This window comes from Phalacrocorax carbo, chromosome 15, assembly GCF_963921805.1.
Source record: "Phalacrocorax carbo chromosome 15, bPhaCar2.1, whole genome shotgun sequence".
In the NCBI taxonomy this organism is placed as follows: domain Eukaryota; kingdom Metazoa; phylum Chordata; class Aves; order Suliformes; family Phalacrocoracidae; genus Phalacrocorax; species Phalacrocorax carbo.
This window is the reverse complement of record NC_087527.1, coordinates 8,226,260-8,253,792: the sequence shown is the minus strand read 5'-3', so window position 1 is coordinate 8,253,792 and position 27,533 is coordinate 8,226,260. Positions and strand designations below refer to the sequence as shown.

The window sequence follows — 27,533 nt, the reverse complement described above, 5'->3', positions numbered from 1 at the left end:
TGTGGTGTGATCTTGCATGGGTGGGGACAGTGCAGGGAGGGGAGGGTGCATGAGGCGAGGCCCTGCCTCTGCAATGGGTGCTGGCCTGGTGGAGGGGGATGGTCCCTGCTCCCCCCTGGGGAAGCAAAACCACAGGTGCCAGAGCTTCTCCTTGTCCTTGTCCCCAGGGCCAGGCGTGGGGCCAGGGCACCTTTGTCCCCCAAGGATCGGATGTCCCCAGCTGCCTATGCCAAAGGTTCCCCCCCCCCCCCCCCCCCCCGATTTCCACCCTTGCTTCTAGCAGAAGTTTTCCAGGCACGTTAGCGGGAAAATATTTCTGCTTGACGTTAACGTCACGTGTGAGAACGCAACTGCAACACGACCGCGAGAGCCAGGGGACGCGGGGGGCCGGGGCACGCGCTCCCCCCATGGCGTGGCCCTCACCCTGGGGCTGGCACCGTGCCGGCTCTCGGCCTGCTGTGGACGGAGTGACGGGCTGAGATAAGCGTGACTGGGAGTCGCGGTGAGGGCAGGCGCCGCCGGCGTTCCTCCCTGCCGGTGCGGAGCGGGGGGAACCGCCGGGCTGGGCACCCATGGTGAGTGGCCCCTTTCCCCCCAGGAAGGGGCCGGGGCTGAGGGGAGCATGGTGGGGCGGTGGCAGTTCCCCCCTGCCAGCCATACCTGGCTTTTAGTGCCTGTAGAGACTGGGGGTTCTGGTTTGAGGGGCCCCTGCTCTGTGAGGGGTCAGGGCTGCCGTTGGTGGGGTGGCCTCGCCGCCGCCCTTCAGGTGCTGTGAGCAGCTGGGGAGGGGGGAGGCCCGTTTCAGCCCCCTTAGGGTTGTGTGGAGGCAGAGTGGGGCTGTGCCCCCCGTTATGCCTCCTACCAGCACTGCTCCTGTTTTGTGGAGTAAAAATAGCTGCGGCTGAGCCTGCAGGCAGCTGGGGGGGGTCTGGCTGGGTGTTGTGGGGAGCTGCAGTGTGGGGTGCAAGAGGAAGGGGCCTTGGTGTCTTGGGGGGGCTGTTCCCATGCCCCAGCTGATGGGGGGCCCTGGGTCCTCCCCGACAGAACGTTGTGCCTCTCCCCAGGGCAGGTGAACACTGGCAGCTGCCCTGCTCCTGCTGGTACTGGTGCTGCTCGTCTGGGCCAAAATGTCCGACCCTCAGCCTGGGGAGGAGCAGAAGCCGGAGCAGACCCCGGCGGAGCAGCCGGTGGCTCCCGCCAAAGCCAAACTGCCGGCACAGCGAAGCCCCCTGGTCCCCAACCAGCCACCACGGGCCATCAAAGCTGCGGCGGGGGAGCAGGAACAGATCGCAGTGTACAACCCTGCCGCTCTCCGCCGGCCAGCCCTGGCCAAATTCGTGCTGGGCTCCTTTGAGGACAACTCGTCTGACGATGAGCTGGTGGCTGCGGCCTTCAGGGTGGGCAGCCGCCGCAGCAGCCTGGCTGGGGCGGGGGGCACCGGTGCTGAGCCCCCCGCTGTGACCGCCCCACTGGAGCCTGCCGCTGGCATAAGGTACGACATGTGGGGTCAGGAGTGGTGGCAGTACAAAGATGCCCCATTTGGGGCAGGCACATGCTTTTCATGGGTGTATTTCTCGGGGACCTGTTGCTAAAATCAGGGTGCGTGTGCATGTGTGGGTGCTTCTCGGAGTCCCAGATCAATGCCCTAGTCCTGCCCCCTTTGACTTGGTGCTGAATGAAAAATCCTGATAATAAGGTCAATGGCAGAACCCCAGGAAAAGCAGACACGTCTGAGCGCTCTGTGTAACAGCAGTGCCACATGCACGAGTGCAGCAAGGACTGGGGCAGGGGTTGCGCAGTAACAGGGATTTTGGATGTCAAAGAATGGGGATGGAAGTGCTTTTAGTGTGCATGGCATTCCTTCAAACACAATCCCCAGTGCTGCAGCCAAATTGTCCAATTGCTCCCGTTTTCTCACAGCTTCTCTCTGTCCCTGCACCATCTCCCAGTGCCAGGAAAGGCTGTGCTGATGCACTGGCCACAGCTGTGGTTGGCACCCGAGGGGGGTGCATTGGGGAGTGGGGCTTTTCTTGCATGCCAAGACAAGATTAGGGTCAGTTGAGGTGGTGACCGTGCAGGTGGGCACCAGCAGGCGCTTCTGGCGTTTGCCCTCCACTTGCTGTCCTTCTGGGTGCACATTTTGTGCGTGAGCATTGCTTGGGCCATTTCATGGGGTGTAAACTAGCAAGCTGAGCTGAGCCTTTTGACAGGGCACCTGCACGTGCACGTGTACAGACATGCACTTGTGCATGCAAAGGTTGCCCTGTGCCCCAAGGGCTGGATTCCCCAAGGACCTGCTCCTGCTGCCAGGTTTACTTTGCTTGTGCTATGGAAGGGGGAGCGCTGACACGCTCCCAGTATTTTGCGTGGGGAAGCACAGCCTCCCAGGAGGAGGGGCTTACGTGGGTTTCTCCTGTGCCACTCTGCCTTTCCTCTGAGATAAACTATCCAAGGTGGAAAAGTAGCTCTTTGGTGGTTTTGCAATGAGCTGATGAAAAGTGGATGAGCTTTGCTCTGTAGGTAGCTTTGCAGCGGCTTTTGCCCAGCAGTGGGGCTGTGGGGCAGCTCGCTGCTGCCTGCTGGCTTCTGCAGAGCAGCTTCCCGTGCAAGCACAGCTGACAGTCATTATAAGTAAGTGAAAACAAAGCACTGCTGCCCAGCTTCTCCTGGCCACTCCACTCCGGTTAAAAATAAAAGACCTTTGGCTGCAGGGACGTGTTATGAAACCTGACAGCCCGCTCACCGAGCACAGCCCGACCGTGTCTTCTTGCCTAGCTGGGGTTTTGAGCGATTTCATGCACTGTGCTGCTGTCAGGGTATTGCAGCTATTCATGTGTGCTCCAGCACAGAAGGAATTTCCTTATGTTGCCACCCGAGTCATGTTGTAGACGTGGCTGGTGCAGTTTGCAGGATGGGACGTATGTGCTGGCACAGGGTCTGCGGTGGGGTTCGGGGCTGCAGGAGGGAAGTGGGCAGTGTGTCCTGCCCCAGCAGAGCTGCCAAGCTGCGCTGGGGATGCACTGCAGCACGATAAACCTGGCACTGCTTGATGCAGTGCTCCAGCTACTTGGAAAACACCCTGAGTGTGCAGAGACATCGGGATGTTTCCCAACCTCCCAGGGGGTTTCAGCATATTTCCCCTTAAAATAAATGTGCCAAGTGCTGCTTATGTGAAATCAGCTCATTCGAAGAAGGCTGGTCGTTCTTCCTTTGCTTATTTATAGCACATCCGTAGAATAACAATCAACAGTTCAAAATCTGGCCGAGTTATGAGGGGGGAAGGTGAACCTGGTAATTAAAATAGAAAGTTGCTTAAAACTCTGGGCAGAGCTGCAGGAAGGCATGTGTCCGGCTGCTGGGGAGGTCCCTGCCTGCCCACCCTGGGCTATTGGCGTTGCCAGACCCTCCTGCGCCGGCCGCCGCCGTGCCAGGAGGTGGGAGGTGCGAGGGCTGCCTTATAGCGCTGCTGGGGCCAGGGCCTGCGGAGGGGCTGGTCCGGCCGTCCGGCTGCCAGCGCAGCCTGCTCCGACCTGCCCGCTTTGGGGTTGTGTGATGGGCTGCGAAAAGGGGAATAGACTCCGGAGGGCATGGAAATGCCTTCAGTGGAAAACCATGGTAGGGGTGAGTCTGGCTGGCAGTGTGGTGAGCCTGGGAAGGTGTTTTGGGGTTGTGGAGCAGGCAGCGTGGGCAGGATGGGGTCTGATGTGGCAAGGAGCCGTAGCTGCTGGCGTTGCAGGCTGTGTGAGAGCAAATTCCCAAGCCAGCTGCTGGGAGCAGGGCATGATGCTCTTTGCAAGGTTTCTCGCAGAGCACTGCCTGCTCTTTGCTCCCCCTTTGTGACCCTAGCACAGCTCGGGGTGGTCTTGTAGGGGCACCTGTGGCCGCGTCCCTTGGAGACCTGGTGCTCATGCCATGGGGCTTGCAGGCAGCAATCCAGCTTGCCTTGCACAGACACTGGTGAAGGGATGATCTGTGCCATCCCATGTACCCGTTGTTTTTCCTGCTGCGCACAACACCCAGCTGGGCTGTTCCATGTGTCCTCTGGGGGCACGGGTGATGGATACAACTCAGGGGCTTTGCTCGTCCACTGCAAAGGGTATTTGTGCATGTAACGATCCTGGCAGTGGGAGGGAGGGTCCGTGCTCAGTGCTGTGTTTTGGCCCTGTGGGAGCCTCCCCATTCCTCATCCCTTGGAGCACAGCGTGGTGCATTTCCAGCTGTAACCAGTCTGGGAGCTGTTAGTGGTGCAGAAGCGGGAATGGCCGTGCTGTGGTGGTGGCGGTGCTCTGGAAACATGTGTGCTTCCATGTACTGGCCAAAAAATCTGAGCAGCTCTCTGCTCCCTGAAATACAAACCCTGGGGCTTTTGTCCAGTGCAGCGGGGTCGTGAGCCAGGCCCTGTGGTTGCAAATCTGCTTGTTGTGGCGTTTGAATGCATGTGCACCCACAGGTGCTGGGGCGGTGTTTTAATTGCAAAACCCGAAAACCCAAGACTGAAAGCTGGTTTTGTCTGTGGTATTGCAGCGGGTGGTAAATGTCCCTGGAGAGATCCTGGTGCACAACAGGGAGCTGGCAGTGAGGAAGGTGAATGCTGATGTTCCCTGTGTGCGTCAGCAGGGTGAAGGGCTTTATCACTTTCCTTGGAAGAAACCGCAGAGGGGGCACAGTCTGGGCTCCAGTGCCTGCTGCTGCGAGCTGCTGGGCTCTCTGCAGATCTGACCCCCCCAGGGAAGCCCCAGGCAGTGGCAGTGCACGTCGCACCTGGCGAGGGTTTGCTCGCACAGCTGTGGGCTCGCTGACAGCCATTGCATCCCGCCACAGGCCTAGCATGTCCGGGCTGCACCTGGTAAAGAGGGGCCGTGAGCACAGGAAGATGGATCTGCAACGGGACTTCACCGTCGCCTCGCCAGCAGAGTTTGTCACCCGCTTCGGGGGCAACCGCGTCATTGAAAAGGTCTTTCCCCACAAAGGGAAAGGGGCAAAGGCATCCCTGCCTTTGCCTGGGTGGTGGGTTTTTGCTTTTCATGGTGGAATCCTCAAGCGTTGCCCAAGTCTGCTGCTCCTGCCAGGCTTGGACTGATGGCAGCCCAGAGCAGTCCAGAGCTGTTCGTCCCCCAGCTTCACCCACCCTTGCGGACTGGGAGTGGGAAACCCTCCCAACGCTGCCCTTGCACAGTGGTTGCTTGCAGCGGCTTTGCATGACTGGCACAAACAAAGGCCAATGTCCTGTCCTTCGTTAGTCCCAGTGCCAGGCATCAAAGGTGTTAAGGAGCCTCCTGCTCCCCCAGCACGGACAACCAGCTGTTGCAAAGTGCCCATGTTAGCACAGCTGCCCTGCTTTGCTCACTGCCTGCACTCAGCCCTTGCCTCTGGGCTGCCATCCCTCGGGGCTGCACGCCTAGCCCTGCATCCCAGCAGCAAGGAGAGGTTTCAGCCTGATGCCCCATGTCCCCGTCCCCCCAGGTCCTCATTGCCAACAACGGCATCGCCGCTGTGAAGTGCATGCGCTCCATCCGCCGGTGGGCCTACGAGATGTTCCGAAATGAGCGTGCCATTCGGTTCGTGGTCATGGTGACCCCTGAAGACCTCAAGGCTAATGCAGGTAATTCCCCAGAGCATCCCATCGAGGGATGTTCACCACCCTTGGGCTGAGCCAGGGCAGCCCTTTCCTTCGCCCTGTGCTGCTGCCTGGGACATGGGAGGCTCTGCACAGCCTGGGGTCACACACTTTCCTCCTGTGTAGTCAGATCCAGGAGTAAATAATTTTTCTCCCCTCCAGCCTCCCTGGGATGGAGGATTTGGGGAGGGGGTGCAAGGGGCATCATGTAAATGGGGTGTAGCTTGGGGTACTGGCTCCCACTGCCACCATGTGCTGTCTTTCAGAATATATCAAAATGGCAGATCACTATGTGCCCGTCCCCGGAGGGGCCAACAACAACAACTATGCCAACGTGGAGCTGATCGTGGACATTTCCAAACGGATCCCAGTCCAGGTAGCAGCCACTTGCAGGCCTCCCACCTCTTTGCTGAGGGAAGTGGATGGGGAAGAAGGGGCCCTCAGAAATGGGGTGATGTCCCTCTGTGTGGTGGAGCTGGGTGCGGTGCTGTGGGCAATAAGAGGATGGGAGTAGGGAGGTAACGGCTTGTGCTGCTCCTTCTCTTGTGCCAGGCGGTGTGGGCCGGCTGGGGACATGCCTCAGAAAATCCCAAGCTGCCAGAGCTGCTGCAAAAAAATGGAATAGCTTTCCTAGGTAAGGTCTCGCTGGCTTCCCAGCGCTGTAGGGAGCAGTGGGCATCAGGCTAGTGTGTGCATGCACGCTCGCTCCAGAGGGACACTGTGCTGGGCAATGCCCATTTTGTGCATCCGGCATGTCTACCCTGTGGCGTGGCAGTCCCCAGGCCAGTTTCCTTGAGCTGTCCCAGGAATCCCACTGTTTTCTGGGTTTTCCTTGTAATGCTCATGCTGATGCAGCATTCATGGAGGAGCGCTGGGTGGGAGTGGACCTCATGGGCTGCCCAGCAAGGGGACAGCATGGGCTTCCCCTTGGAGAAGGGTCACTGAACTGGGTAGTGGGTTTGGGGGGCTTTCCCACACCCCCCCTCTTAGCAGAAGAGCTGATGGTGCCGGCTCAGTGGGGAGCAGCTTTCTGCAGCATCCGTGTGATGGGGACAGGCTGGCTGGCCAGGCTGGCCCAGCTCATCCCTTCCCTCCCTGTTTGAAGGTCCCCCCAGCGATGCCATGTGGGCACTGGGAGACAAAGTCGCTTCCACCATTGTGGCTCAGACAGTCCAGATCCCCACGCTGCCATGGAGTGGTAGTGGTAAGCACCTCCTTCCCAGCCCCACATGCTCTCCCCACTCCCCCATTTCTCTCCTCCCTGCCTCTCCTCTCCCCCAAAGCAAGCACCGGGGTTGGGGTCCATGGCCCGTCTGGCTGCAGAGTGGCTGCAGATATTGGGGACCCCACTGCAGCCAAGCAGCTGCTTGGTTCAGGCAGAGGGGTTTTTGGAGAAGGGGTGTGTGGAAACGGGGGAGATGGCATGTGCCAACACGGGGTTCCCAGCTCTCTTGGGCATAGCCAGCATGCCACCCCAGCCATGCCACGCCGGTGGTGACTGCAGCCCTGGCTGTGCCTGCAGGTCTGGTGGCCCAGTGGTCCGAGGAGGACCAGAAGAATCAGCAGATGATTAGCATCCCCCTTGAGACGTACGCGCAGGGCTGTGTGAAGGATGTGGAGGAAGGCCTGGAGGTAAAGCCAAGACTGCAGGCAGCCGCCTGTCTCCTGTCCACCATTATTTCTCCTTGGAGCTTGCATGCCCTTGCCTTTTTGGCTTCCCTCACAAGTGACAACAGTGCAAGGATGTTTCAGCAGCAGTTCATCCCTCTGCATGGATGTGGCTTGGGGCAATCCTGCTTGGGGATGTATAAGGCTGGGGCAGGGTGGACTGTTGGGGTGATGGGTTGGGGTTCAGAGCACTTAAGTCACCTGAGTCCTTGTCCCCCCTCAGGTGGCCAAGAGGATTGGCTACCCACTGATGGTCAAGGCAGCAGAAGGTGGTGGGGGCAAAGGCATCCGAAAAGTGGAGGCAGCGGAGGAATTTGGCACCTGCTTCCGGCAGGTGAGAGGTGCCTGGAGCCCCCATCCCCATCCCATCCCGGAGCATGCAGCAGGGTCCTGCTCCCACTCTGGGTGTCTTGTACTTCCCATCTGGGCTTACCACAGGACCTACCTCTGTCCTGGGATGAATCTGGGGGGTGATGCTGGAGCAAGACCTTCTCTCTCTCCACAGGTGCAGGCAGAGGCACCTGGTTCCCCCATCTTCCTGATGAAGCTGGCACAGCATGCACGACACCTGGAGGTGCAGGTGCTGGCTGATGAATACGGCAATGCCATCTCCCTCTTCGGCCGCGACTGCTCCATCCAGCGCAGGCACCAGAAGATCATCGAGGAGGCACCTACCACCATTGCGGCACCCTCCGTCATTGAGGTGATGGAGCAGGTGGGTGGCCCTGGTCTTAGGGCAGAACAACATTTTAGTGAGAAACTGGTCTGATCCTTGCTGGATTTAGTGTGGGTTTTGGCACCTGAGGCTCCTAAGGAAGAAGGGACCCCCAGAGCTGAGCAGGGAGCCCCAGCCCTGCTTGTCTCCTTGGGTCCATACAAGGACACTGCTGCCATTTTGCTTGGGGCACCCTGACTCTGCTGTGGTGAGCAGAGGGTCATTACTCCCCGTGGTGGTTTCGCCCTGTCCCGCAGTGCGCGGTCCGCCTGGCCCAGATGGTGGGCTACGTGAGCACGGGCACTGTCGAGTACCTCTACAGCGAGGACGGGAGCTTCCACTTCCTCGAGCTGAACCCACGCCTGCAGGTGGAGCACCCTTGCACGGAGATGATCGCAGATGTCAACCTCCCCGCTGCCCAGCTGCAGGTATCTAAGCACACATGGGCAACTTTACGAGGCATCTTAGATGAAGCAGTTTTGTAATTCAGGGATAAGAGCTGGGCTGGAGCCTGGCAGAGGGAAGCTGTCCCATATACCAGCATGCAGGGTGCAGGTGGAAGCAATGTAGCATCCCTCCTTTGCCTCTGACTCCCCGCAAGAAGCAGCTCCCTGCGGTTTGGTACCTCTTCCCCTTATTCTTCATTCAGACCACCTATCAATGTCTTCCAGTTGTGATTTTGATGCTAAAGTCTTGTTCTGGCAGCTAAAGTCCTCCTTGTTTCTCACGCAGATTGCAATGGGCATCCCCTTGCACAGGATAAAAGACATCCGGGTGCTGTATGGGGAGAGCCCCTGGGGCGATACGCCCATCTGCTTCCACAGCCCTGCCAACACCCCTGTGCCCAGGGGCCATGTCATTGCTGCCCGGATCACCAGTGAGAATCCCGAGGAGGTGAGTCTGGGGGACGGGCTCTCATGCACTGGCCCCATGCATGGGGATGGGGGGACCCTGCCACTCACGGGGCTGAACTGGGCACAGTCCTCCCCAGCCAGACAATGTTCATGGGCATTGAACCCGTGGGATCGGTGAGATCCACGTGCAGACTGATAAATGGCACAGGGATTCCCCTTCCCTCTTTACTCTGCACGAGTCTCAAGCCTGGTTTCTCCATGTCTCCTGCTCTGTCTTCGCTCAGGGTTTCAAGCCCAGCTCAGGGACGGTGCAGGAGCTGAACTTCCGCAGCAGCAAGAATGTCTGGGGGTACTTCAGCGTGGCAGCAGCTGGGGGGCTGCATGAATTTGCCGATTCCCAGTTTGGGCACTGCTTCTCATGGGGAGAGAACCGAGAGGAGGCCATCTCGTGAGTGTGGCAGGACAGAGTGGAAAGCGGGTGTCCTTGGGAAGACTCGTAATCAGTGCACGAGCTTGGAAAAGTGGCTTTTACCTGAAAGGACCCGAATGATGCCGCTGTGCTGAGCACCTTGTTTGTGCTGCAAAGACTGTCTGGCCAAAGCCAAAGTTTTCAGACTGCAGTGGTGCTATGGCCCCAGTGCATCAACCAGATCCTTAAAGACACGTAGTGATCTGCTAAGCATGTGCTTAGTGCCAGTGAGCAGCAATATTCATTCAGTAATTGAGCAACATGTAAGAAGTCTGTCTTGGGTATTTAAGTGTTCTATTAAGTCAGTGCTGACTGTGGGGCTGTTTAATCCAAGCATGAGGGTGCTCAGGACGCGGGAGCTCATCACGCCGGTCCCTGTAGTTCCCCAGTTTCCTCTGCTGAAAGGCAAGTGCCACCTTGTCGGTCATTAATGGAGGGTTTTGCTCCCTAAAAGGAACATGGTGGTCGCCCTGAAAGAGCTGTCTATCCGTGGGGACTTCCGGACCACAGTGGAGTATCTGATTAAGCTGCTGGAGACAGAGAGCTTCCAGAACAACGAGATAGACACCGGCTGGCTGGACCACCTGATTGCAGAGAAAGTGCAGGTGGGGGAGACTGGCTGCCCTGGGTCACCACTCCCCTTCCACTGTAAGACCCAAACCCTGTTATTTTTGCCCCCACAGGCAGAGAAGCCAGACACAATGCTGGGTGTCGTCTGTGGTGCCCTGAACGTCGCGGATGCCGCCTTTAGGACGTGCATGACCGACTTCCTGCACTCACTGGAGAGGTGCGGAGCAGGGGCTGCCCGATGAGGGCTCGGCCGTGCCGTAGGCAGAGGGGGCACAGGGATTGCATGTCTTAAATGGCAGTTCCCAGCAGCCTGTGTGGCTCCGGCAAGCACAGAGACCTGAATTGTTCTCTCCCTGGGCCACATTTCTTCCCCCTTTTGGTGCAAAAGCTTTGCAAATCCAGAGGCAGTGCCCATGGCACTGCAACAGCTGGGAAACAGGGGTATCTGCTGTGACTCACAGCTCTGGCTTCTCGGCTATTCTTTATCTGGAGAGGGGAAAAAGTGTCGCAGGGTTGGGAAAACAGCTCTCAAGGGGAAGTGGGTTGCTGAATGCAGCTTACTTTTGGTTTTGCACTTGAATGTCAAGGTTATTCCTCCGGCCTTGGAGGACGCCTGGGGCTCTCCCCTGCGCCCTTATCTGAGTGTGTTTTGCTGGTGTCTGGCCTGCTTCCGGAATCATTTTTACAAGGCGATCACATGGGTCATTTAAAGCAGATGCTTGTCCCCACCGGTCACCTTTGTGCCCTCCGGCAGTCAGCTCGGACCCCATGCAGCCTGATGCCACAGCACTCTGACATCTCGCCCACTTGGCTCCCCACCAGCACGCCAGGCACGCCATACTTGTGGTGCCTGACCCGTCTGTTGTGTTTCAGGGGGCAGGTGCTTCCAGCAGCCTCCTTGCTGAACATCGTTGACGTGGAGCTCATCTATGAGGGTGTGAAGTACGTTCTCCAGGTGAGGGGTGGGCCGCGCTCCTCCCGAATCAGCTTCAGAGCTTCTCACAGGGACAGGGATGTGTGCTCCCCTCCCGAAGGACAAAGATGCAATAATATGAGGTTGTGCTTTAAAAATGTGCAACATAAAATTGAGGTGAATAACCTCCTTTTAACTAGACAGATATTTTCATACATCCTGTTGCCCTGAGTTTAATAAAGGACCTCCTTTTCTTGCTTTTAAACCCAGTTAGTTGAACTAAAAAAACTCCCTACTCACAACGAAAGCAGCAGGTGAGCCGTGAGTTAATCCAGCTCCAGCCTGCAAGTTGAACCAGCTCTTCGGTGCAGCCTGAGGTTGCTGCCTTCTGTCCTCCCCGGCGCAGCCCCATCCCGTGGCAGCATGCTGCTCCTGCACTGGCCCTTGCACAGAGAGCGGGGAGATGCTCCTCACCCCCCACCGTTACCACCAGCCCCCAGAAAGGCCGTTGCACGTTTCAGGGGGTTGCGCTGAGAGCTCTCCCTGGCCACTGCCCGCAGGTTGCCCGCCAGTCCCTGACGACGTACGTCATCATCATGAACCGCACTCACATAGAGATAGACGTGCACCGTCTGAACGACGGCGGGCTGCTGCTCTCCTATGACGGCAACAGCTACACTACCTACATGAAGGAGGAGATCGACAGGTACCTCCCTCCTGGGCCCCCACCAGCCTTCCCCACTGACCAGCAGCCGGTTGGTGACACCTTTCCCCCTCCATAAGATACCGGATCACCATTGGCAACAAAACCTGCGACTTTGAGAAGGAGAAGGACCCGACAGTGCTACGCTCGCCCTCCGCAGGGAAGCTGCTGCAGTATACGGTGGACGATGGTGGCCACGTAGCCGAGGGCAATGTTTTTGCAGAGATTGAGGTGAGTTTTGCAGAAAAGCCTGGAGGAGACCCATTCCTGCAATGCTGGTGGATGGCAAAGATGGAACCCACCAACACTGCCATGATGCTCAAGGCGCTCTGTGACCGTTTCACCTGTCCTTGCCCAGGTGATGAAGATCATCATGACACTGGCGGTGGAGGAGGCTGGGCGGGTGCACTATGTCAAGCGGCCGGGTGCGCTGCTGGAGGCGGGCTGCGTCATAGCCCGGCTCGAGCTGGACGATCCCACCAAAGTGAAGCCTGTGAGTCTGCCGGGAGCTGGCCACGCCGCTGTCCCCTCCTGTCCATGCCTGAGCAGCATCCCGCAGTGTACCAGGGATGCTCGCTGGGGGACAAAATGGAGGACCTGCCCTGACTGGGGCATGGGCAGGGATGTGCCCCCATGCTGGCACAGGGTGGCATCTGCACGGCCATGCCGCATCCCCCAGCCAGCTGCGCTGGGGCTTGAGTGGCTGCTCTGTGTGCTGCAGCGCCGCCCTGCGTAAGCATCCCATGCATGCTTACTTAGTGTGCAGAAGCTCACATGCAAGTGTTCAGTGTATCTATAGCACTTCGTCTATACCTCCAGTTTTTCTGCATTGTTTTCATGATGGGGCATTGACAGAGAAATGAAGCTGAATGTTAGGTGCTTCCCCTGTATCTAACCACAGTCAGACACTGGAGGAGTTGTGCTGGTTTCTCTGGGGCAGCTGCAGCTCTCAGGGGGCTCCGTCCCATGTCAGCAAGGACCCGGGCCAGCCCACTTCTCTCTGCTCTCTCCAGGCGCAGCCATTCACAGGGGGGCTCCCAGCCCAGCAGACCCTCCCCATCACCGGTGAGAAGCAGCATCAGGTTCTCCGCAATGTGCTGGACAATCTCATCAATGTCATGAATGGGTACTGCCTGCCTGAGCCCTACTTCAGCACCAAGGTGGGTGCCGGGGGCAAAGGCGGTCCAAGAGTCCTGCTCCATTGCCTCGTGTTTACCACAATGGCAAGACAGGCAGCGCTGGTGGGTGTGGGCAGGACCAGCTTCTGCTCCCCGCAGGTGAAGGAGTGGGTGGCACAGCTGATGAAGACCCTGCGGGACCCCGCCCTACCCCTCCTGGAGCTGCAGGAGATCATGACGAGCATTTCAGGAAGAATCCCCCTGTCTGTGGAGAAGGCGATCCGGAAGGTGATGGCGCAGTACGCCAGCAACATCACCTCCGTGCTCTGCCGCTTCCCCAGCCAGCAGGTGAGCGATGCAGGGGCTGCACTCCCCACCTTGGCCTTCTCTTCCTTTTAACTAGAGCTAATTAGGAGTTTCTGCCTGAATTTGTCCTGCCAAAAGACATAAAAAATTAAATGAGGGAAACATTTGTGGGTTTATCCTTGTGTTTTTATATTTATTTTTCACTTTGCATTTTTCACTTGGGGGAAAAAAAACCCACAAATGAAAGGGTCTGCGTGCAGCAGCATTGTCCCCAGGCAAGCCAGGGAGCTGGCAGCCCTGTGACCACGCTGGCCCCGAGCTGCACTGGACCCTGTGCCCTCTCCCTGCAGATTGCCAATGTGCTGGACACCCACGCGGCCACACTGCAGCGGAAGGCTGAGCGGGAAGTCTTCTTCATGAACACACAGAGTGTGGTGCAGCTGGTGCAGAGGTGAGCCCTGCACTGTCTGTGGCCCCCTTGGTCTCCCCACCACTGCCACCTCCTCGCAGCACGCTGGGCTCTCTGCTCCCCAGGTACCGCAGTGGCATCCGGGGCTACATGAAGGCAGTGGTGCTGGACCTGCTAAGGCGCTACCTGCAAGTGGAGACACAGTTCCAACACGGTGAGGGCTCGGGGGCTCTCCGGAGGGGTCTGTGGGACTCTCTGGTGGGTCTGCAGCTCACCATGCTATGTCCTGCAGCTCACTATGACAAGTGCGTCATCAGCCTGCGGGAGCAGTGCAAACCTGACATGACCCCTGTGCTGGAGAGCATCTTCTCTCATGCCCAGGTGGCAAAGAAGAACCTGCTAGTGACCATGTTAATTGTGAGTATAGCCTATGCCCCGGAGGCACCAGAAGTACAGGCTGGCAGTGGGGAAAAGCCCATAAGCCAAGGCAAGCTCTGTATCACTGCAGGATGGGATGCAGCTGTGGGTGGTTGTCACAGCCCTGTGCTTTCTCCTTGAAAGTGGGCACACACCTGAGAAGCCACTTTTCTGCTCCTCTGTTTAATGCATCCCCAGGGTTTGGGTTTTGCATCCATTCCTGCTTTGTTAGGGGACTTTATCTCCCTTCTATAGTGTTGCGTTACTGCATTTGGTTCAAAGAGCAACACTTTGCCCATTTTAGCGCCTCGGGCCTTGTCCCCGTCACTCATGCGGGGCTGGGGGTGTGGGATGAAGCCATCCCGCAGCGAGGGGCCTGAGCCGAGCCATGGTGGTGTGCATGTTGCAGGACCAGCTGTGCGGCCGCGACCCCACACTGACGGACGAGCTGACAGCCATCCTCCATGAGCTGACACAGCTCAGCAAGACTGAGCACTCCAAAGTGGCACTGAGAGCCCGGCAGGTCAGCGAGTGCAGTGCTGTGCCATCCTTGTCCCTGCACTCCCTATCCCTGTCCCCTGCAATCCCAGCTGCCTCTCCCCTTGCAGGTGCTCATTGCCTCTCACCTGCCCTCCTATGAGCTACGGCACAACCAGGTGGAGTCCATCTTCCTCTCCGCTATCGACATATATGGACACGAGTACTGCCCTGAAAACCTGAAGGTTGGGAATCACGCATTTTTCTGCAGAGGGAATTTGGCTTTCGGGTGGCTTTGGTGAGGAGGTCTGGCTGCAAATGGCTTGGCCTTAAAAATAGCCGAGAAAGCAATCAAAGCCTTGCTGCGGTGCCAGCGCCTGTGCAGAGCAGAGGAGGGGGTGCGCCCTGTTGCTGCCAGTCCCCATCCCCTGGTCCTCACCCCATTTGGTGGGGGGCTGACAAGTGGATCCACATCTGGGTCCGGTGGTGTCCCCATGGTGGGCTGGGTGTCCTATAGCACCCTGCCGGCCAGTCCTGCACAGCCTCACATTGAGAGACCCCTCTGGAACGTGCCTCCCCCATCCTGCAATGAGGCAAGGAAAGCCCCTTCATCCTTGCCCTAAATTTTGCTTTCTTCCCTCAGAAACTGATCCTCTCGGAAACCACCATCTTCGATGTGCTTCCCATCTTCTTCTACCACACCAACCAGGTGGTGCGCATGGCAGCGCTGGAGGTGAGGGGTGGGGGGGGCCGTGGGTGAGCTCTGGGGGGTGGCATGGATGCGTGTCGTGGGAGCAGGGGCACGGCGGTACCTCCTGCCACCCCCCTCCCAGGTGTACGTGCGGCGTGGGTACATTGCCTACGAGCTGAACAGCCTGCAGCACCGGCAGCTCTCAGATGGCACCTGCCTGGTGGAGTTCCAGTTCATGCTGCCCTCCTCCCACCCAAACAGGTATGGGACCCCCTGGCCATGCTCCTTTTTGCAAAGCTGTTGCATTCATATCACCTCCTCCATGCAAAATGCAGGGAACTGCCTGCTGTGCTTGGCCTTTGCCAGCAGAGCAGGATGAGCCCTCTCTCGGTCAGGGTCCCGTGTGGGACCTGCATGGCCCCTGCTGGACCCAGGACTGGTACCTTCACCCATGGTTGATGGCTGCCTTGCTCCCCTGTGCAGGATGTCTGTCCCTATCAGCATCTCCAACCCTGACCTGGCCCGGCACAGCACCGAGCTCTTCATGGACAGTGGCTTTTCCCCCCTGAGCCTGCGGATGGGAGCTATGGTGGCCTTCGACAGATTTGAGGACTTCACGAGGTGGGGGTGCAGGGATGTGCCTGGCTGGTCATGCACATGCCTTTTGGTGCCACTGCAGTCCTTAGGGAGCAAAAGGGGGTGGAGGCTAAAGCTGGCGGTGGCTGGGCAGCACTCGGGGCACCTCCTGTTCCTCCCACAGCAAGAGGCTGGGGCTGGGTATTTTCAGTACATCAGTTACCTGTTGGGACATGCCAAGTGTCTGGGGACATGTGGAGCCCGGGGGAAGCTTGTCTGGCACAGGTTAAGCATCCCTACACATTATCACAGCAGCGCTCAGAGCTGCGTTCCATGAGCTATGACTTTGCTGTGGGCTGATGGAGCCCGGCTGGGCCAGCGCGTGCCCTCAGGGTGCTGAACTGGTACCCACGTCCCTGCCACAGTGCATCCCCGGTGCTGTCCCCTTGGGCAGGGGGCTGGCACAACATGCTGACTTGTCGCCCCATCCCCACTGCTTGGGCAGGAACTTCGATGAAGTGATCTCGTGCTTCGCCAACCCGCCTTCAGACAGTGTGCTTTTCAGCGAGGCACGAACCACCATCTATGAGGAGGAGGACACCAAGGTGGGCATGATGCCATTGCTGTCCCCCCCGGGTGGTGCCAGGATGGCAGTGGTGCTTCTGGTCAGGGCTGACTGGGGGGGTTTGTTGCCAGAATGTCCGCGAGGAGCCCATCCACATCCTCAACATCGCACTCCGCTGGGCTGACCATGTGGAAGACGAGAAGCTGGTGCCCATCTTCAGAGCCTTTGCTCAGTCCAAGGTCTGTTACTGGGGCTGGAACCCCTTTTTGCAGACACTGCAAGCCAGGGCACTGTACCCCAAGGTGCTGCATCATCTCCATGCGGCACTCCCCAAAACGCCTGTTTTGCTGCCTCCTGTGGCAGCTTCTTGGCTTGGTTGCTCCCTCAGTGGAGATGTGTACGCTCTTGTGACTGGTGGAGTCTTCTGTTTCCATGTAGAAAAATGTCCTCGTTGACTGTGGTCTCCGGAGAATCACGTTTCTCATTGCCCAGCAGGTGAGTGTAGACTGAGCCACAGACAGGCAGAGTGACTTTAGAAACGTGCTTTTGCCTCCCTAAAATGCCTAAAACCATCTGTAAGTACCTTAAAGACATAGCACTGAGTGGTGGATGTACCGACTCATGATGGGATGTAATTCTCATCAGAATCTGGGAATTAATTAATAAGGGATTCAATGAGTGATTTATGTCCTGTATTATCCTTTATGCTGCTAATGTCTCCAATAACATGTAGTTCCTGCATGGGCACTCCATAGCTTTAAGCTGCCTTTAAAAGACATTGATTACTCCCAGCTCTTTTCCCTTTGGGGGAGTAGGAAGCCTGCAAGGTTTTTTCTTTTTAATTAATTCACTGAAAATTGGAAAAATCCTCTGTGTGCCAGGATTATTCATGTTGTGTTCTCTCTCCCCTTTGTTTTAGAGAGAATTCCCAAAATTTTTCACATTCAGAGCCAGGGATGAGGTAAGAGCCACAGTTAGAGCAGAGCCCATCCGGTGCTGGTTGACCAGCCGCTCGCTCACCGCTCCATGCTGCGCCAGTTTGCAGAGGACCGCATCTACCGGCACCTGGAGCCAGCGCTGGCCTTCCAGCTGGAGCTGAGCCGCATGCGCAACTTCGACCTGACGGCCATTCCCTGCGCCAATCACAAGATGCACCTCTACCTGGGGGCTGCCAAGGTCCAGGCAGGCGCCGAGGCCACCGATAACCGCTTCTTTATCCGTGCCATCGTGCGCCACTCGGACCTCATCACCAAGGCAAGGCGGTGCCGGGGTCTGCGGGTGCATGGGCAGAGGCGGGTGCATTTCAGGTGCAGGGGTTGCTCTGGCCACCTCTGAGCCACCCGCTGCACCGCAGGAGGCTTCCTTTGAGTACCTGCAGAATGAGGGTGAGCGTCTGCTCCTGGAGGCAATGGATGAGCTGGAGGTGGCCTGCAACAACACCACTGTCCGCACCGACTGCAACCACATCTTCCTCAACTTTGTCCCGACAGTCGTCATGGACCCTTCCAAGGTGCATTTCTCAGTGTCCTGCTTCCCACCGCCAGTGTGGTGCTGATCTGAGGATGGAGGCTGCGTCATTCCCTGTGCTTGGTGCCACTGCACAGACAGGCAGCCCTACGCTGGCTGTCAGACCTGGTCCCATCCAGTGCCCACCCAACCCCAGATGGGGCTTGGATTTGGCAGCCCCAGAGGCTCCTGCAGCTTAATTTCTGTGTCAGACCTTCACCGCGGACTGTTTTCTGGGGAGATGCTGAGATTTCACACTTTTTGTATGGACTTGGACAAGCAGGCAGTTCACTGGAGGGCACGAGGGTGGGTGGCAGGCTCTTCCCCTGGGCAGCATGCAGTCTGAAGTAGGGCTGTGTCCATTCAGGAGGATGTGGCGCACCATCTTTCCCTTTCCCCAGTGTAGAGGCTGGATGGCATCACCAGCCCCCAGGGATGGAGGGATGGAGAGAGGCTTGCCCAAAGCAAATCTGAAATGGCTGTTGGGGTGGAGATGATGCAACAGGACTGCTCCAGCCTTGGCATCCGGGACAATGGTGTCCCCGGGGCCACGGACCTATCCCTGTGCTGTCCCGTGCCCAGATCGAGGAGTCGGTGCGGTCCATGGTGATGCGCTACGGCAGCCGTCTGTGGAAGCTGCGGGTCCTGCAGGCTGAGGTGAAGATCAACATCCGCCTGACACCCACTGCCACTGCCATCCCCATCCGACTCTTCCTGACCAACGAGTCTGGTTACTACCTGGACATCAGCCTCTACAAGGAAGTGAGAGACCCTGGCACTGGCAGCGTGAGTAACTGCAGGTGGCAGCTGCAAACGGGAACCCAACCACAACTGCCTGAGCAGCTATCAGCTATAGTGAAGCTTTGGGGTGGTTTCTGCAAAAATCCTCATGCACCTGCAGTGCAGGACTGCCCCACAGCCCCTGTGACTGTGCAACAGCGCTCCCAGGGCTGGCCCAGTTTCAGTCCCCTCTGTGCTGCATCCAGTTGGGCACCTCGGGGTGATGTTTTGCTCCAAAATGGTGCTGAGCCCCAGCGGTGTTGATGGTGTGTAGTCACGCAGTTTTTGGTCTGGGAGGTGAAGGTCAGTGTTAAGGTGTTACTGGTACTTGCAGCACGGCAGTGTCGCCCTCTGTCTCCTCAATAACAAAAAGTGGGGTGGAAAAATCATATATTTTTGTTTGAGTAGAGCCACAGGCACGAGCAGCTTGGCCAGGCAGAGCTCAGCAGTGCTCCAGCCCTGTGGGGCTCTCGCACATTAGCATTGCAGAGAGGACTCGCCCGCCCACTGAGGGAAGGCAGCCAACGCTCTGCCCTTCTCTCCAGATCATGTTTCAGTCATATGGGGACAAGCAAGGGCCACAGCACGGGATGCTCATCAACACCCCCTACGTCACCAAAGACCTGCTTCAGGCCAAGCGGTTCCAGGCACAGTCCTTGGGCACCACCTATGTGTATGATTTCCCTGAGATGATCAGGCAGGTGAGTCTGTCTGAGCAGAAAGAGGCTCCAAATTATTGCATACGCCTCTCTTCCCCACCCTCCCCAGATATTCCCACCTGGGGAAGAGACTCCTCTCCATTCATCTAGCAAATGGGAAAAAGAAAGCCCAAGCCCCAACATTTTTCGTTATATGAAACATTTCTAAACCAATTCCTAGCAAATTGCTGTAGTCACAGTCAAGAAGGACGCGAACCAGAAAGCCCTGTGCAAGGTCTACAGCAGGGTGGGGGCTCTAATACAAAGTTTTGCTCGCCCCAAGTCCCAGCCTGCTGTGGGAGTGTGCGTCTGTGCTCAGCAATAGCCTCAGAGCTGCTGCAGCCCTGTGCTTTCAGCTCGTCCTGTGCATGGTGTCTCTGCAGGCTCTCTTCAAGCTGTGGGGCTCCTCAGAGCTGTACCCCAAGGACATCCTGACGTACACTGAGCTGGTGCTGGACTCACAGGGGCACCTTGTGCAGATGAACAGGGTCCCTGGGGGGAACGAGGTACTGGGGGATGATTTGGGAATGGGACAAGAGAGAGGGGTGGGGTAAACTGTGCTGCGGCAGGTGGGACTAGCTGGTGGTTTCCCCAGTGCAGCTTTTTTTATAGCCTGGGAGATGCTCCTCAAGCAAGCATTTGTCTGTTGGTTAATGCAGTCTGCAGCTCAGACCCCATTTCTCTGGAGGAGCCTGCCCTGTGACCTTGTGCTGTTTTGGGGCAGGTGGGGATGGTCGCTTTCAAAATGAATCTGAAGACACCTGAGTATCCAAAAGGCCGGGACATCGTGCTCATCTGCAATGACATCACGCACAAGATTGGCTCCTTTGGGCCGGAGGAGGACCTGGTCTTCCTGCGGGCCTCAGAGCTGGCACGGGCTGAAGGCATCCCCCGCATCTACATCGCCGCCAACAGCGGTGCCCGCATCGGCTTTGCTGATGAGATAAAGCACATGTTCCAGGTGGCCTGGGTGGACCCTGAAGATCCCTACAAGGTGTGGGCAGCTTCCCTCCTGCCATCACAGAAAATAATAGGGCTCTTATTTGGGGAAGGAAGGACCAGAGCTAAACTGGGACATAAAATTGTGGGATCAATGCTGGGGGGTGAGCATGTACATGCACCCACTGCTATGGGGATCGTTCCCTCTGCTTTCCCCAGTGGCAAGAGCACACTGGGGCATGGCTGCTCCGTCCAGCCCTGGTCCCTGAGCTGCTGTTGATGCATGGGGTTGGGCCTGGAGAGGGGCAGTGGCCCATGTGAGCATGTGCATGGGGGGCTCTGCAACTCATCCTCCTCTTTATTTCCAGGGGTTCAAGTACCTGTACCTGACTCCCCAGGACTACACGAGGATCAGTGCCCTGAACTCGGTGCACTGTGAGCACGTGGAGGAAGGGGGCGAGTCCAGGTGAGCCCTGCTATGCCATGGGGCACACCGAGCCACCCCAAGCCTTGTCCTGCGTCACCGCTAGGATGCAGCTCCCAGTGCTGGCTCAGCATCCTGCCAGGCACATCATGCAAGCGAGTGCTTCCCCCCGTCCTGCCCACACCACCATGGCTCTGCTTTTCCTGCAGGTATGTCCTCCTGGACATCATCGGGAAGGACAATGGATTTGGGGTGGAAAACCTGAGAGCCGCCGGTACCATCGCTGGGGAGTCCTCTCGTGCTTATGATGAAATAGTAACCATCAGCATGGTACAGCCATGGGTTCTTCCCCTGCTCCACTCCTCCCCTGTCTCCTACTTGCTTTTGAGGTCACCATGTGGGGTATAACAGGATGCAACAAGCGACCTGGTGTAACTCCTGCAGAGTCAAGGAGCATCATCCTCCTGGTGCTCATGGGCATTGCTGCAGCCCTTTCTCCCCAGTAACCCCGTGTGTCCTTGTGTGTATGCGCAGGTGACCTGTCGCGCCATCGGGATCGGTGCGTACCTTGTGAGGCTGGGCCAGCGTGTCATCCAGGTGGAGAACTCCCACATCATCCTCACCGGCGTCACAGCTCTCAATAAGGTACTATGCTCCATCTGCACGTCCTCCCTGGCGCTGTCCCTCACACCACTACATGCGTGGGGTCCTCCCCTGTCCCATGGGAAGAGGTGGCAGTTCCCTGCACATAACCTCATGGCGTCTTTCTGGAGGAGATGCAGGGGAACTGCAACTGGTCTCGCTGAGAATCGAGAGAACGCCACCCTGCAGCTATTTGGTATTGCTTTAGGGGCCAGTTCATGGTGCGTTGCGCCTGGAGCAGGGCCGGATGGCAGAGCAGGCATGGGCACTGTTTGGCTCCGGTTCCAGGGGCAGGACCCACCTCTGGGCAGAATAACACTGGTTTGAGCTGATTTGAAACCTGCTTAGCTAAGCTTATGCACTTGTGGGTCCCTTTAGGTGTCTAAAGCAGAGTCCTTTTGCTTTAACATCACCCTGGTAGGCAGAGATGGACATTCAGCCTCAAACCAGAGGGAATGTGCCTGTACAGAGGTTTGACTTAACCAACAGAGCGAGGAGAGGGTAGCTCCTGTGTTACCAGAGACCAATCTGTGTTTCTGTTAATTCTGGGTAGGTACTGGGACGTGAAGTTTACACATCCAATAACCAGCTGGGAGGCGTGCAGATCATGCACAATAACGGCGTTTCCCATGTCACCGTCCCGGATGACTTTGAGGGGGTCTACACCATCCTGCAGTGGCTCTCGTACATGCCCAAGGTAGGAGGGTGCTGCAGGACAGCGATGTGCAGTGTTACCCCATACATGGCTGATGACCGGCCCTTTGGGGTGCTCCCTTGCAGGATAACCGAAGCCCAGTGCCTGTCATTGCCATAAGCGACCCCATTGAAAGAGAAATTGATTTTGTCCCTTCCAAAGTCCCCTATGACCCCAGGTGGATGCTGGCAGGGAGACCCAATCCAAGTAAGTGAGGGCAACCCAAGACCTCTGCAGCAATGCTCCCAAACGTATCTTGTAGGTGCAAACCCCTCACCCTGGTGCAGAAGGTGCTTGTTGCTGTGGGTTGGTGCACAGGGAGCCCTTCAGTGCTCACTGTTGCACAGCTCCGCTTTTCCTGTGCTCTGCAGCTCTCAAGGGGACCTGGCAGAGTGGCTTCTTCGACCAGGGAAGCTTCCTGGAGATTATGAGGCTGTGGGCTCAGACAGTTGTGGTTGGCAGAGCGAGGTACTGCTGGGAGCAGGGGATGGAGCCCTAGGGAAGAGAGTGATGTGGGGGGGCTGCATGCATGGTCAAGCACACTCAAGTCCTGGCCGTGGCAGTGCTTTTGGGATGGTGATGGGGAGAACCTCTCTGATGGGGCTGGGGTGCAGCATGGAGGGGAACTGGCCTCTGCTGAGACACCCTGCCTCATTGCAGGCTGGGAGGTCTCCCGGTGGGTGTCATCGCTGTTGAGACCCGCCCTGTGGAGGTGACGATACCTGCGGACCCTGCCAACCCGGACTCGGAGGCAAAGGTGTGTGGGAGACCTTAGTGTGGCTGAGCAGCAGATGGGGGAGGCTGGAGGGGAGAGCAGGGAAAAAGCTTAGTGTAATCATTTGGCATGTCTTGATTTTCCTTAAAGACTGCTAAAACCAAGGGTGCTTGGTCAGTTTGCTTTCTTCTGGCTCTTGCACACCACATGCCACCAACCTGCCAGTGCGGTGTGCCAGGAAGCACCGGCACTCGTCTCAGCACTGCTACTTGCCATCTTTTGCAGATAATCCAGCAGGCTGGGCAGGTCTGGTTTCCAGATTCTGCTTTTAAAACAGCCCAGGCTATTCGGGACTTCAACCGGGAGCATCTCCCACTGATGATATTTGCCAACTGGCGAGGCTTCTCCAGTGGCATGAAAGGTACCTGTGCTTGAGGTTCCCAGATACCCATGCCGTGACATATTGCCAGCACTCCTGCCACCCCATGGGGTCCTGGGATGACCCAGCCTACCAGGGTCCTGACCACACCACTCCGGAATGTGGGGTTAGTCTGGGGAGGTGATGGGGCTTCACCAGGACCCAGGTCCCAGGGCTTGGTGACTTCCTGCTGGGCTGGTTTTGGGGTGCTTGTGTGGTCTCTCCAAAGGTGGCTTTGGGCAGCTAGGAGGCGGCAAGGGGCAACAGCCATGCCCACAGCAGTCAGGGCGCCCAGCCACTGAGTCCCTTTGGCTTTCAGACATGTACGACCAAATGCTGAAGTTTGGTGCCTTCATTGTCGATAGCCTCCGGGACTTTAAGCAGCCTGTCCTTGTCTACATCCCGCCACACGCAGAGCTGCGGGGAGGCTCCTGGGTGGTCATCGACCCCACCATCAACCCCTTGTATGTGGAGCTCTACGCAGACAAGGAGAGCAGGTCAGCGACCAAAATACATGTGCATCCTCCGCAGCCCATGTGCAGAGAAATGTGAGCCAGTGCTTAGAGTCTGCAGAGTCATAGTCCTGCTGGTAGAGATGTTCAGTCACTTGAGATGTGTGTTTTTTACCCTTGAGTTAATAAAAGCTATCAGCTAAAAGTTCCAGGGCTCTTTCGGAGCAGCATGGCAGGTGTCTCCTTGGGGTTATCCTCCTGTGTACAGCAAAGGCTGTGGGCAAGTAAAACATGGTTCTGGGTGTCAGGAGGCCTTTTCTCTAATCTGAATTAATGCACATTGGAGTAAGCTGTAAGGAATGGGAGGATAGAGAAAAATCCCAGATTGGAAACAAAACCCTTTTAGGTTTTCTTTCTCCCTGATTCTTAGAAGAAAGAGTTGCCTGGACCTCTTGTCCCAGGATTTATTCTCCTGTGCAGACCAGTCCCTGCTTTACCAAACTTTCCTTGCAGGGGTGGCATTTTGGAGCCTGGAGGAACAGTGGAGATCAAGTTCAGAAAGAAAGATTTGGTGAAGACCATGAGAAGGATCGATACCGTCTATGCCAAGCTTGTTGAGCAGCTAGGTGAGGGAACGGCATTTCTGCTGTGGGCATTGGTAGTGGTAAGTTAAAACATGAGGCTCAAACACCATGGTGGCAGCCATCAGGGAATCCTTCAGTGTTCCTCTGTGAAAATTCTTTACGGCTTTTCTGATGGTGCAGCCTGCCAAAGGGATGTTCCGGTACTTTAAGACACCTGTATCTCCTGAGGGCTCTGTAAATGGTGCTGGACTTTTCTCCCATGCTTTGAGACGAAGAGTTGCAATGGCCATGCGGAATCAGTACCTAATGAGATGACAGTCATTACAGAGCTGTACAGAGACTGCCTTTAATGTGCTGGGTCTCCTTTCACCCTGTGATCGGCTCCTGCCCACAGTGGATGGTGGGGCTGTGTTGGGAGGTCCTTGTCCCCATGCACCTCCAACCTACTAAAACACAGTCCCACAAAGCCCTCGCAAATGCCACCTCCCACCTCTCTTGCATCAGGCACTGAACACGGTGCAGCCCCTTCGTGGCCATGGCTTTCTGTGGCTCTGGGCAGGGGTGCCCATGTGCCAACGCAAAGGGACATGACACTGGGTGGGGGTGGCTGTTGTAGGAGCACAGAGCAGGGCCCAGACGCAGCAGTGGCCTGTGGACCCCGTCACAGGGGCGGTGGGTGGGCTGCTCAGCATGGCGTGTTCTGCAGGGACCCCCGAGCTGTCCGAGGTGCAGCGCAGGGAGCTGGAGAAGCAGCTGAAGGCCCGCGAGGACCTCCTCCTGCCCATGTACTACCAGGTGGCCATGCACTTCGCCGACCTACATGACACCCCAGGCCGCATGCAGGAGAAAGGTGTCATCACGGTGAGCAAGGGCATAGGAGGGAAGAGGCTTGGCACTGGGAGTTTCACAGTGCAAGCACAAAGGTGGGAGGCAGAGTCCCTCCCGGGGGTCTGTGCTGCAGCTCAGTGTGCTGTTCCTGCTCCGAGTGCTGCTCTGCTCCAGCCCAGCAGAGCTGCCTTCAAACCCACTGGTAGGAGCTGTGAGCAAGTAGTCATGGCCCATCAGCAGCTCTTCTTTCTGCAAAGCCTAACCTGGGCTCTGCCCCCATTTCTGCAGGACATCCTGGAGTGGAAGAATGCCCGTTCCTTCCTCTACTGGCGGCTGCGACGGCTGCTGCTGGAGGAGGTGGTGAAGGCGGAGGTCCTGAAGGCAAACAGCGAGCTAAGCCACATCCACATCCAGTCCATGCTGCGGCGCTGGTTCATGGAGACGGAAGGAGCTGCAAAGGTATCCCCAGGGTTCCCAAGGCGTCCCTGCAGCCAGGGAGGCCCCAAGGGCTGTCACCTTGCTCTCCTGTTGCTCGGCCATTTTGTTGGTTTAATGTGCGATGGGAATTACCAGTCTGCAGCCTGTGCCGGGGTGGGTGGCCGAGCAGCCCTGACACTGGGGCTGTCTCTTCAAAGCGGGTGACCTCAGTTGGGTGCTGGTGCTCAGCAGTGGCAAGGTGGCCCCCAAATAAACACGGGCCTCCATTTTCTACCATGATTTGGGGTCTTTGCATTTGAACTGCTCTTAAGTGCAAGTGCCATGACATGCACATCACCATGTCAGTCCTGTACTTGCTGAGCTGGGAAGTGAGGGCATGCAAAGGAAACACATTTTACCTTAACTTTTTGCATTTTAAAGAGTCCACAAAGCTTTCCCCAGTTTCTATTTCCAGATTGAACCTTTTCGCTAGTGGCTTTTACGTGGGAGCGGGGGAGTCTGCTATGCTGTGCCATATGTGCGGGACTGAAAAGAAAAATCCCATTGCCTGGTTGTGTCATGGGAGGAAAAATCCAGGGATGCAGCAGAAAGGAGGGGCTCAGGCTGTGCAGGCAGCAGGACACCCTACCCATGATGCTGCTCTCCCCAGGGCTACCTCTGGGACAACAACCAGGTGGTGGTGGAGTGGCTGGAGAAGCACATGCAAGAGGATGATGGCACCCAGTCTGCTATCCGGGAGAACATCAAGTACCTGAAGCGGGACTATGTGCTCAAGCAGATCCGGAGGTGAGCGGCCACGGGAGCTGGGATGTGAAGGGCAATGCTGTCCCCTAGGTTGGGCACAGCAGGTGGTGGAGACGAGGCCGTTCTTGCTTTGGCTCCAGCGGCAGCTGCCCTCTCCCTTCTGCCTTGCAGCCTGGTCCAAGCCAACCCCGAGGTGGCCATGGACTGCATCATCCAGATGGCTCAGCACATCCCCCGTGCGCAGAAAGCCCAGGTCGCCCGTCTCCTGTCGACAGTGGATAATGACGGCCCATCCTGAGCCGGTGGCCGGCGGCGTGCAGGGCGATCGCCGCGCCGCAGGAGGGGGCACCGGGGCACGCTGCTGCTCAGAGGCCAGACCTCACCTCCCCACCTGGTTTGTCAGCCTTGAACTGAAGCCTGGGACTCTTACTTGTGTGCCTAAATAAAGGATGCCGGTATTTGTTTTTTAAACTATGAAGATGATCTCTCCACCCGTGCAAAGTTCCCTCTGGCACTGGTGGTGTTCATCATTGGGGCAGCTTGGCAGAAGATAAACTTGGCCCAAGCCAAGTCTGGAGTCTAGACCTGGTGCAGAAGTTGGTTTTAAAAAGAATTTAAAATAATTTACCGTGTTTTAGTTGCAAGCCCTGGCCTTAGTCTTTAATACAAGCACCAATGTCAGACACATCTCATGACACCGATGGAGCTGGAAGTACAAACCACCTGGCCCAGGCACCACGGGAACAGGATGAAGGAGGAGGTCTCCGTACGGCTGTGTTGCAGCTGAGCAGGCACCAGCACAAGGAAATGTAAACCCTGCTTAAGAAGCAGTCTCAAACTGGTGTTTTATAATAAACTCAGGAACTGTGAGGAGCTATTTTTCTCATCCTTCCCCTTGTTAGGGATCGATCAGTAGATGTGACTATGAGTAGCTGATGGCCCAGATAAGTGAGCCATGCTGGGAGCTGCTGCAGCAGGAACGTCAACGGAGCCACCACGGTTTGACTGATCCAGCTGTTCCTCTCGCCCATCTCATGGTCTTTCTGGCTCCTGCCACAGCTCCTCCGGGTGTTTTCAGCCTGTGGCTCCTGTGGAGTGGGGGCAGGAGAGAGGGCACGGCTCTGGGTGCTCCTGCCCCAAGAGCCGGTTCCTCTGCTGAAGCACAGGAGCCAGGGTGAGCTCTCTGTCTGCTCGGCCCTGTCCCTTGCTCCTCAGGTGGCCTTTAATCAGCTTGGTTCATGGAGAGAAATCTGAATATGTGTGTTCCTCTGGCTGCACAGGTGCATCACTTCACCAGCACAGGTTTAGCTTTGACTTGCAAAGCGGGAGGCAGGAGGGTGATGGCAGGTGGGACGCCTGATTCAAGTGCAGTGCTGGTATTGCCGTGGTGTGGAGGTGTTGGACACCTCCTTGGTCATGCTTGGGCTGGGGGCTCCCGCCGGGGTCTGCGGGGAGGTCTCCCTGTCCTGGGGTTGGGGTGGAAAGGGCCTCATGAGACGCTTGCTGGTTTGAAAGGTGTCACTGCACTTTGTCAGGGAAGGGGGGTGCTGATTCTCTCTCTACAGGAGCAAAACTACCACCAATAAAGTGAGTACAGTTGTCA

At 57.2% G+C, this 27,533-nt stretch overlaps 1 protein-coding gene across 11 annotated transcripts; it reads left to right on the top strand.

The window, feature by feature from the left end:
• The first annotated feature begins 365 nt into the window (after positions 1-365).
• On the top strand, positions 366-27,533 carry ACACB (acetyl-CoA carboxylase beta). Of its 11 annotated transcripts, none has more exons than XM_064466211.1 (53): positions 366-575; positions 1,070-1,492; positions 4,822-4,954; positions 5,464-5,602; positions 5,884-5,993; positions 6,170-6,251; positions 6,723-6,821; positions 7,140-7,249; positions 7,509-7,619; positions 7,791-8,000; positions 8,258-8,428; positions 8,733-8,894; positions 9,139-9,302; positions 9,778-9,928; positions 10,007-10,110; positions 10,767-10,848; positions 11,367-11,512; positions 11,590-11,740; positions 11,868-12,002; positions 12,523-12,669; positions 12,787-12,975; positions 13,284-13,384; positions 13,468-13,556; positions 13,635-13,759; positions 14,169-14,282; positions 14,368-14,481; positions 14,880-14,969; positions 15,070-15,188; positions 15,411-15,548; positions 16,009-16,108; positions 16,200-16,307; positions 16,507-16,563; positions 16,988-17,029; positions 17,107-17,322; positions 17,423-17,578; positions 18,157-18,360; positions 18,900-19,055; positions 19,436-19,558; positions 19,777-20,046; positions 20,360-20,457; positions 20,625-20,745; positions 20,950-21,060; positions 21,611-21,754; positions 21,838-21,958; positions 22,123-22,219; positions 22,412-22,508; positions 22,752-22,887; positions 23,204-23,381; positions 23,850-23,962; positions 24,627-24,781; positions 25,037-25,207; positions 25,836-25,972; positions 26,102-27,533. In XM_064466211.1, the coding sequence occupies exons 2-53, from the start codon at positions 1,128-1,130 to the stop codon at positions 26,226-26,228; spliced, it is 7,089 nt and encodes a 2,362-aa protein (XP_064322281.1). In that variant the 5' UTR covers positions 366-575; positions 1,070-1,127; the 3' UTR covers positions 26,229-27,533. The 11 variants fall into 11 exon arrangements, 9 of the variants coding, with proteins under 9 accessions (XP_064322281.1, XP_064322280.1, XP_064322282.1 ...); XM_064466210.1 differs by having other exon boundaries at positions 1,065-1,492; XM_064466212.1 differs by lacking the exon at positions 18,900-19,055 and having other exon boundaries at positions 1,065-1,492.